Genomic DNA, 11,504 nt, shown 5'->3' on the forward strand with positions numbered 1-11,504 from the left:
TCTAATTAAAGTGCTTTTTCACTTCGCGTCAAGTAATATTCTCTTCAAAGAACAAATACAACTTTTACAAAGTCATTTTAGAAGAAATTTGTTAGGTAATTTGTTGTCAAACGACCTCCTCGAGCGATGATGTAATCTCGGTTGTTTTTTATCAATCGACCTCGGCCATATGATTGATTAGTACATCGACACAATTATCGAGACAATACAATCCACTTATTTATGGACCGTTCGAAGCAACCTATTTGAAATAGTGTTGCTCACGGTTCTCGCTCCATTCCTTGGAAGGCTATATTATTATTGTTGAAACCCACTTAATTGAGTCGAGCATTATTTTTGGTCCACCACTTAACCCTAACCTAACTTACCTATTTGGACATTTTACTTGGCATATAATCCCTCCCTTTCTCTCGGCCTCAAGAGTGTGCTAATTCCCTTTCTCTTTGTGAGACTCCCTCTCGGCCTCTCCCTCTACCTCACTGTGACCTTTGTGGTTAACCTTTGTGGGCACATTATTGGACTTCTCCTTCTCCAGTTGGTAGCAACCGGAGTGGGCGGCGGCAAGTGGTGGTGTTGGAGTTGTCTCAACCATGTTAGTGTCGATGTTTTGGTAAACTGAGCCCGATTTTGCACGTGGTGGCGGTGGAAATCAACCCTACAAAATTGTTACAAACTTTTCTCTGTGTCTGAATAAAAGTAGACAAATAGATTAATCGTTGAGCAAGATCAAAGATACATGTATACACGACTTTACAATATATTTACTTTCATGGGACAAAATCTGAATTAATTCTATATTATAAAAATAATGAAATACATAAAAACATCTCAATAAAAGTTGAGATTCATAATTAAAAAAAAAAAAACAAAAATCTTCGGAAGATAGGAAAATATATAGCTCTCCTCTCAATTTCTCGATCTTTTCCTTTTTCTGGCTCGATAGCACTCTCATATGGTACCTATCTTCCATTTCTTATTTCTATTCCCACTTGGAAGTAAACCACATAATGGTACTCTTGTGGCCATTCATTATTTCTTTACTACGTGGGATTAGGATATGAGAAAGAATATTCCAGCTGTTCACCTCTTTTATAAATATACAATGACGTCTTTCATTTGCTATGATGTTAGCTATTATTTAGCAGATCTATGATGATTTTAAGTCGTCATTAAAAATTAGTTCTGCATAGTTAACCACCACTCTAGCTAGAAAGAACATGGTCTACCAATGCCAATGGAACATACTAGAGGTAATTAAACTTTAATCTTCTATATAGTGGCATCTAACTCATATGAATGGCATACTAATATATAGTTTCAAATTTCTTGCTCGTTTTAAATAGTTTCAATATGATAGTACTAAATTGCCAGTCAAAGCATAATAAGTAAGACACTATACTTGCTAAATTGCCCGTCAAAGCATAATAAGTAAGACACTATACTTGCTACAACCAAGCTATTGAAGGGAAAAAAAAAAATGTCAAATTAATTGACTACATATTCTTACAACACCTTTCGTTCTACCTTTTCCCTCACATTATATTTCTTTCAATCGATAAAGCGATTGTCTAGTTACTCTAGTACTAAAACACGATGGCTAGCCAAAAAGGAATTGTAGAAACATTACTGCATGCTCAGGAATTGTCAACACAAATCGAAAATATTTACATCTCCAATCAAAATATACGTGGTCTCGTAAATGAGAAAACGACAGTATAAACAAAATCAACCTCTTAAAAGCCAAATTCTCCTTAGTTTTAATATATAAACGTGGTCCAATGAATTCAAAACCACAAGGAATCAAATGATTCAACATTCCACTTAGGCATCAAATTAATGATGATGCGCCACCAACATCAATGGGATATATTGAGGATCTTTACGTAGGGTCACTTGATCACGCTTCCATGGTTTGAGACAATTAATTAGTTTCATGAAACACATGGTATTTGCTTTACAATTTTATTGTTATGTTCAATTCATTTAGTAAGCATGGTTATTTATAATTGTAACAGGGTCATGACCCTGTTACGTTTGAAATCATTTGATGCCTCTATTAAGTCCTTATAATTCGAAATATTTAAAAGAAAACAAGAAATCATTTTCAAAGGGTATTAATTTTTGGCTAAACACTTCATGAACTTTGTGTTATAAAACTATACTAGTAAAAGAAAGATAAATTCAAAGATAATGGTCTTATATAATTATAGGGTTCTAGTATTTAAATTGAAATATATATTAGTGGTCCTTAAGTTAATGCAAATAAATATCCTTTGTTCCTCCATATGTAGAATACTAATGCCTTTTCAACTGGGGTCGTATTTTTTAATGCCAAAGCGTAAAGGTTGCAACCCATGAAAATATAACTTGACTCATTAACCTAAAATTCCTATCTATAAACTTAGTGTTCAATGAAAACAAATAGAAAGCCGTGTCAATGGAAAGTTGTAAGAGCTCAAACAAACAATTGGATTTCAAGATTAACTTTCTCAAACAAATTACCATCTAATACAGCACTCTTTAGGATAAACCCATATCGTAGTATATATATAAGAATTTGACGTACTCTTTTTGAGAAGATTAACCTTTTAGAATGGAACATCATATCTCTATCTGGTATCATAATTTAACAATCTCAAACAAGTAATTCGATATGTCTAGCGCTTAAAATGAGCAATCAGATCCAATATTTGTGTTCAAAGAACTATTATGTTCAAGAACATCTTAAGCAATAAATTCCATAATTTAATGTGCAATCTTGAAGGATGCAAAGTTGAAGGTAACTCAAGATTAAAAAAAAAAAAATTTGTATTTTAAACCCCTTGTTTGGATAAGCTTAAAAGTTTTAATTAATTATAAGTACTGACTAGAAAGTAAATAAGTTAAAGGAAAATAAATTCCTTTGATGATCGTTCAATATATATTAATTAATTGTTTTGAAAGTAATAACTACCTTAACCAAACAGGCTGTTAAACCAACACTCCTTTTTGGAGGCAAAAAATACAAATCATAATGAAATAAATATAAAATCTAGCAATTTCCTTTTATTCATGAAATTGATTGATCTTGTCTAGGGGTGGACGTGGTTCCATTTAGTTCTAGTTCCAAGAAAATCGAACTGAACCATGAACCAATGATTTTTCTGATAATGGAACCGAATGGTTTTTTTTTTTTTTTTTTTTTTTTAAGAAATGGAACCAAATTGAACCGAACCATTCGGTTTTGGTTTGTTTTGGTTTGGTTTGATTCTAGTAGACTAGTACTATTACTTAAGTTTTCAGTCTTGCACAATATTTATAAGTTAGTAATATCTACTTAAATAAAAAATATAAGTATCAAACATTTAACAAGTTCAAATTATCAATAATCAAGATTATAAAAATCCAAACTAATAAATAAAATATAAACGAATGAGTCAAAATTTAATAGAATTAAGCCACTCAACTCACATCGGTTATTACGCGGATGACCGCGCATTCATAGCCGAGGCGTGGGTCTCCCATGAATAAAATAATCCTGACCCCATGTCTGTGTGTTGTGTCAACCGCACAATCATCCTTGTGGGCACTGTAGTTCAGTTGAAGTTAATAATATCGAGTTCAATTTCATCCTTTGTCCAAATGTGGGATGATATCCTTGTGCAAACAAGGAAAAGTGGCACGGTCTAAACAAGGAATGGTGTGGGATGATGATGCCTGTTTGCAGATTGGGAAAAGTGGTGGTGGTATTGCCTATCTTCCTCTACCGAGGCACTAGGAAGTTGAATTTTGAGAAATTCAAAAAATAAAGAAATTCCAATAAAAGGGTCGACTTTCATTTAGAAATTATATGTATTTATAAACAAATATACCTCACTACCTCAGAATTCAAAATGTCCTCAGAGACAAATAAAATGATGGATTGAAAGGTGGCGTCGATGACCAAAGTGAGACGGTGAATGTTGAAAGACAAATTGGAATTGGGAATTTGGGTTTCTCTTAACCCTTTGGGTTGGACGGCTATGGCTATTAGAGAAAAAAATTAATGAGCTAAACACGTTTAATTCACTGTAAAAAATAATGGCTATTGGACTGACTTCCATTAATATAAAATTAGATTCATACAAAAAATAAAATTATAAATTATGTTTGGTTCTTGGTTTGGTCTTTGGTTCTAGCATTAGAATCGAATAGGAACAGGAACCAAATGGTTCTCGGTTTGAAGAACCAAAATCATTAATTTTTTTCATAGAACCGAACCGGACCACTCGGTTTGGTTGGTTCGATTCGGTTCTGGTTTGATTTGGTTTGGTTTGGTCTGGACATTTTGTCCACCCCTAATCTTGTCTATTGGACCTTTGGTAGACTGCAAGAATTTTACATAATCAGCTCCAAAGAACTTTTTCTTTATTGATCAGAATACATAGTAATATACATAACGTATCATATTCACATGAATATTCTACCACAATATTGCGCCCTAATCTATAGCTTGTCCCCACATATTTCTTGCAAAGGAGTACAGCAATTTGGTATATCTTTCTCTGTAATTTGGTTGGTGAAAACCTCAAAACAAATAAAGGTTTTCTCTTCTAATTTACCCACAAAATCAACTATATTATGAATCTAATTAAACTGAGACATCTAGGCATGGTACTTTAACATGGATGCACTGATGAGGCTAATTAAACACTGGTATGTTCTTGATGGTCCGGTCCCCTCGTGTTTGATCGCGAAAAATTTATTAATCATTTCCCATATCTAGCGTGTTCAACACGTTATTCATTTCAACGTTGTTGAAACAATCGAACCCGAAGTCATGAATTCCAAAATCTTGGCAGTCCAGTAGCCATGAGCAGTTTTCGTCCCACGATGGAACAAAGAAGTTATCCAACTTCGGTTGATCGAGTGGAAACTCCCACGTGACATCATTGACTGGAGTAGGGTCGTCCTCGAATAAGCAAGTGAGTAAAGGGTCATTTTCAAGAAAATTGGATTCATCAGATGAACAATTTTGGTCAGTTGGTGATGTGGAGTTTTCATCTGAGCTACTTGTAATGCCATTATTTGTGATTTCTTGTAACTGAACAAGGTTTTTGTCTGATTCAGGCAAATTATCTGGTGTATTAGATAGAGAATTTTCAATTTCCTTCTGAAGTGGTTCGTGTGTAACTGGATCAATTCCCATTTTGAGAAGTTTCTTCTTGATATGTGTATTCCAATGATTTTTAATCTCATTGTCTGTTCTTCCAGGCAATCTTGCAGCAATTTTGGACCACCTGATAAATGAAAACCAAAATATTTGTTAATAATAAACAATTATCCTAACGTAGAAGAATGAAATTATTATGGTGTGTCTGAAATATTTGTATTAACACTTCAACGTTAAGCCAAGTTTGTTGTACTACTCACTGCATTGTTAAAAGTACTTGGTACTAGAACGTAGAGTAAAAGATTGTAATAATTCATTTTGGTGAAGTACAAGAAATGAGATAAAGAGTATATGCAAGAGACTTGATGAACATGATACACGACCAGACACGATAAGACATAATAGATTATTATAGGTGTAGTCAATCTAGCATACTCGATTATACTGAACAAAAAATTATCGGTATTATTCAATCTAGCATACGAAAGTACTATCATCAAAAAGATAGTGCAATCCATAATATTTTTACCGCACAAAAGGTGCTTGGATCGCCCATTAATCAAAAAGTAATAAGAAAGGTGTAAGTACACCTTCTTCACCAAACATCATTTTTTAATTATTTGATTGAGTTTACGGCATAAAAGCTCCATTATTTTAAGTAATCTTTGGAAATATAACCAAAAAAAAAAAAGGAAATATTTTCCCCCCATTTTTCACATGAAACACGTCAAATGTTAACTAGTCACACAAAGCAAAACAATTAGTGCATGTTTAATATACAATACCATACAAAACTCAGTACTATAATATCCAGTATCATCCAATCCTCTATATCGAGCATAGGAACATATCATTAATCCTTTGTCAATGCTTAATGGAGTTAACATGTTCAAGTGCCAAAGAAGCAAGGCATAGTTTACCTATTGCCAAGACAAGCATGAAGATCAATAACCAGTCTCTCCTCAGCTTCCGTAAGAAGGCCACGCTTCAAGTCAGGACGGAGATAATTCGTCCATCGGAGTCGACAGCTCTTTCCACAACGACGAAGCCCCGCCAGCTTCGGGACGGCTCTCCAGCAGCATTGGCCATTAGTGAGGATGAAATTGATGAGTTTCTTGTCTTCCTCAGCTGTCCATGGCCCCTTCTTCACCCCAAGTTTGTCACAACAAGGTTGTCTACCCATTTTTCTTTTTCTCCTATGAAAACTATGCTAAAACTCAAAAGTCCCCTCACCCACCTTTATATCCTACCAAACCATTGCATAAAGTTGTCGAATTTGTTTATTACTATATTATATTATAGTGTGTGTGTGTGTGTGTGGGGGGGGGGGGGGGGGGGGGGGAAGAGGGGGAGAGAGAGAAGGGGAAAGAGAGAGAGGGAGAGAGTGGAATTTTTTGAAAGTAATTATATATGTGTAGTACATCATAATTTGAGGGCTACGAATGATGAAAGTTGGTATTGGAGTGAATGATGGGGTGACCCAAAGACAAAGCTACATCTAGCACCCCCACGCCTAAAAGAGAAAAAAGAAAAAGAAAAAGTACTTCCCATATTGCTACACAAGGGCACCCTGTGATTGCAATCTTACTCAACCATTCCATCACCCATTTCGTCATCACCACGTCTAAGGTGTCTCCTGAGAAAATTTAATTATACATGTATTATGCTTCATATACGCTATAAACGAATTTCGCAGCTTGATACATTTTAGGTCGACATGGTGAATAGTTTTCTTCATTCTGTTCGATTTATTACTATCTTCATTATACATATTTGTATATTTCTTACACCAAAAAAAATTGATAAACGTATATGCGTACTTCTATTTTTTCTTTTTCTTTTTTAATTTTTGAAAATTACGCATATATACTTCTACCCTTAGGCATATACATAATAAAATACCCAAAAAAAAAAAAAAATTATGACGTTTGATGAATTTTCTCGCATACATAAAATAGTCATTTGGTCCATAATTTGCGACACGAGCCAAATGAAAAGAAAAAATATATATATAAAAGCGAAATATGAATTCATACTAGAATAATATTAGAATACAAACTTGAAAAGAGATTGGACGTGATCTCCTGCAAACGATATATAGTCCAAGAACTTTACCAGTCTTTTCCATTGAAAGCTAAGGAGTTAGGACCCCAAAAAAAAAAAGGAAAAAAAAAGGGATTTAACTTTGGGAAAGTTGTAGCAGCAGTCCCTTAGCTTTTTTTTCTTTTTTTTTTGCAGACTTTACCCTAACCTTCATTTTGTGCCAACAAAGGTCCCTAACATTTCATAAATATGCACCTAAGGTCCATCTAGACGAAAACCTTCCAAAACACTATTAGTTGATCGGCGGAAAAATTTCTTAAACTATCTACTATTACGACGATTTTATTGGATGTTGATACTTTGTTGGACGGTGTTATTGGACATTGATTATTAATAGTTCCGGTCAATTGACGGTGTTATGGACAATTTTCGTTCAAATGGACTTCAGGTGCATATTTATGAAAGGTTAGGAGCTTTCACTGGTACAAAACGAAGTTTAGGGTAAAGTCTGCAAAAAAATGAAAAAGGTTAGGGACCGCTGTTGCAATTTTTACTTTAACTTTTATATTTTAATCCTATGCAAAGTTCTTGTTGAATGCGGATGCTGCTAAAACTTATTGACGGCATGTTTGATTCCCATTTTTTTTAAAATGCATTTTTCTCTCTCTTCTTTTTAACCACACATTTTTCATTAAAATAATATTACACGTAAATCAAAAACTTCTCAACCACATATTTTCCATCAATTTATTATTCTAAAATCCATTTTTCTTAAGAATGGGCATCGAACACCCTCTGAATTGAGCACAAAATTAATTAATAGTTCTGTTAGTTCCCAAATTGAATATCAACCACAATAGAACTAATTATTTACTTAATTTGGAGTAACTGCAGCAAGTCATAGATAAGTTAATACATGTCCATGCACTAAATTTTCCTTATTTATTTTCTATGATATTCCCTTTAGATTTTTTTTTAGGGCATCGAACACCCTCTGAATTGAGCACAAAATTAATTAATAGTTCTGTTAGTTCCCAAATTGAATATCAACCACAATAGAACTAATTATTTACTTAATTTGGAGTAACTGCAGCAAGTCATAGATAAGTTAATACATGTCCATGCACTAAATTTTCCTTATTTATTTTCTATGATATTCCCTTTAGATTTTTTTTTATTTGTTCATATACATGTGGCTAGGTGGTAACGGAAGTCTACACTTCTAATACAAGAAAAAAATATTTTAGCATATCATTAATGCATGGGAGATTAATCAAATACTCCTAAAAGTTCGAACATTAAAAATACTTAAATTTTCAAATAAATACGTATTCACAAATTTCATGATACTTATATACTTTCAAATCATATATGAACGTGTGCATTTTCTCTAGAGCATGAAGAAGGGTTTAATACTTTTGATACGTACCTTGGAGATAAATTAATGACTAACATTAACTATAAGTTGTTCTATCAAGTGTCGTCTCCCTGTTTCAGCTTAATTCTAGATTGTTCCATTACAGTTGTATTTTAAGGTTAGCCAATTTGTTAGAAGTGATCGTGGCCTTCCATTTAATTACATATATACATTTTTTAAAATCTTGTTCCAAAATATTTTGTAAGAGATGTTGGTACAAGTGTCGTTAATTTGAGTTTTCTTGATCTATAATTTACGTGTCATTTTAAGAGGATTTCTTGAATTGGAAAAATTCTGTACAGTTTTTATTATGATGTATACTTTTTCCTGTCATTTAGATACAAATTGGCAATACATTATATTATCTAAGCCATCAGATTGTGGGCAGGTAATAATCCAAATCTTGGGTTTTTGACTTCAGGATCCTAATTAATTAGGTGAAAATTGTTCATTGTGGACCCTTTATCTTGAACGATTAATTCGTTTAAACATGATTAGGAGATTAAATAAAAACTTTATCTCCGGATTTTTTTCGTCATCATGTAGAATAAATTGGAAAATTACTGCTTAATGTGAACTATAGACTCAAGAATATAGCAATCTTGCTATATTTCTTATATTAGATACATGAATTAATTAGTTAATATCAGCAAAGAGTTATGTGACGTAATTTCACATAATCTACCACAGTACCATTATTTCTTCTTAAAATTTTAAAAAAAAATTATATCACTAACACTATATCACAGTAATATCTTTCCTAGCAGCACTGGCTCCTACAATTCTCAATCTAGGTTTAAGAATACAATTCATTGAAGTTCAATTGAAAAGATAATCTAACAATTCTACCTATTTTCTTAATTTATTATTTCACCATTTTCAATTTTGTTATCCCTTTTTTTCCTAGCAGTATTTCAATAAATATAAAGATAAAATAAACACAATGATGATTCATAAATTAATTATACTTTATACCTAATATTATTGTTACTATAGTTCGAATACTTTTCAATCATATACTATATATGGTCATGATTCAGTTGAAACCAACGTAACCACTACAGTAACACAAAAACAATACATTGGTATAAAAGGGTGGTTGAGTAAAAACTTTCTCAACACTTAATCATTTATTCAAACGACACTTGAAAAAAGGAGTCAATTAAACACTACCGAACACTTAATAATCTATTCAATCGACATCAAATTCATTATAAAAAGAATGCACTATGTCACATTATGCTAGTGAAATAAAGATAAACAATCAAATAAGATACAATGAATGAAGTATTGCCCCATTTAAGGAACAACATAACAAGCTAGGCCAGGTGGCTAATGTATACATTAGACATGTAATATGCATCACTAGCAAAACAGAATATGTTCCAATTTTTGTACACATAAAACATTTATATAAGATGACTTGAAAGGCACTAAATTTAGGATTTTCCGACACAAATGTTGTATATACTTTCCCCATAAGGAAAGCTAAACTGAAGGATGTTGCATTTGTATATTATATAGATGTATGTCACCCTCGTATACACATGCTCTTTGCTTGAAATTTCCCAACAAGCAATTACATTCTTAATCAACCACGTAGCAAATTTTGTTTATCACCGATTGATTAGCATTATGATTCATTGTGATCTACGTACAAGTTATCGAATTTAAGAGTTTATACACAAAGGGGTGTATGTGTAGTCAACGAACTCGAAGTACGGATTGATGTCTGGATTTTTTTTTTTTTTAAAAGAGCCAATATATCTAGAAAAAACATGTCAAGCAATCCCACAATTAGAAGGGAAAGAATATTTGGTTGCATTCATTAATTAAGAAAGAAATCTTGGCTCAATATTGCAATTATTCATTATTTATTAACAACTTTGCTCTTGTATCTGGTAAGTGACTAAAAAGAAAAAAATTAGGTATAGCATATCGGGAATTTTTCGTTGAGCGTAGAAGCTCCGATACCACTTGTTGATCCCAAACCGAATTGTAAAGAATGAGATTTAATAACAATATTGAAGTAAATAAGATCACACCAAGAAAACAAGATTTAAAGTAAAGAATAACAAAAAGGTTTAATCGCAGAAGAGCGATGTTTATTGCTGAACAATATGGAGAAAACAAGTATAACTTAACAAAATTGCTTCTTTCAAAATTGACGGAGGAGCCTCGTATTTATAGGAAAAATCCATCCCTAAAAGTAGAATTGTAGATGAAATAAAATGCGTACAAGTTTCCTTATTTGAACTCTTCAAGTCCAACTCAAATTCCAACTCCCAATTGGCTTCAAAATAAAACTTTAAATAAGATTTGACAATTAAACTTGAATATGATTCCTCAAATCATTTCCACTAGAATTCCTCTTGATGTGTACTTCAATTAGAATTCTCGAGTCACCCCAAAATTCTAACATTTTCTTGTTCTCTTTGTGGTTTGTACAAAGAATAGAATACTGGGGATATGGTATTCATAGGTAATATTGTTCTTGAGGCTTGAGTGAGTGAGAGATTCTATATGATTGTAACAAGTTTCCATTAGCAGTAGTATAATTATTTTTCGATGTTATGTAATTTAAGAACTCTCTTTTTATGTTTTGTCTTCTAAATATTTTCTTTGGACGAGGATCCTCTCAGCAAATCAAGATATTGGTCTTAAACCCAATAACTAATACGTGTTGTTGAAATCCACTTCGATTAGCTACCTTTTCAACTCATAGTATTGCACACGACGAATTCAGTATGATTAATGTAATAAATTTGTATAATGGTAGAATATTTCTTGCTTCGACGTTCTGTGATTATAAAACCATAGTTTTTTATATTTCGTCTTCTAAATATTTTTCTAGGATCCTATCAATGATTCAAGAGATTGGTCTTAATTCCTTATAACTAATATTATTTGATA

General features: G+C 32.5%; 1 protein-coding gene across 1 annotated transcript; it reads right to left on the reverse strand.

Moving 5' to 3' along the window:
- Positions 1-4,369: 4,369 nt before the first annotated feature.
- On the reverse strand, positions 4,370-6,390 carry LOC111398448 (protein ODORANT1-like). The gene is made up of 2 exons (XM_023025349.1): positions 6,052-6,390; positions 4,370-5,258 (listed from the first exon to the last, which is right to left on the reverse strand). The coding sequence occupies exons 1-2, from the start codon at positions 6,312-6,314 to the stop codon at positions 4,724-4,726; spliced, it is 798 nt and encodes a 265-aa protein (XP_022881117.1). The 5' UTR covers positions 6,315-6,390; the 3' UTR covers positions 4,370-4,723.
- Between the last annotated feature and the right edge of the window lie 5,114 nt (positions 6,391-11,504).

Source organism: Olea europaea, chromosome 8 (genome assembly GCF_002742605.1).
Source record: "Olea europaea var. sylvestris chromosome 8, O_europaea_v1, whole genome shotgun sequence".
In the NCBI taxonomy this organism is placed as follows: Eukaryota; Viridiplantae; Streptophyta; class Magnoliopsida; order Lamiales; family Oleaceae; genus Olea; species Olea europaea.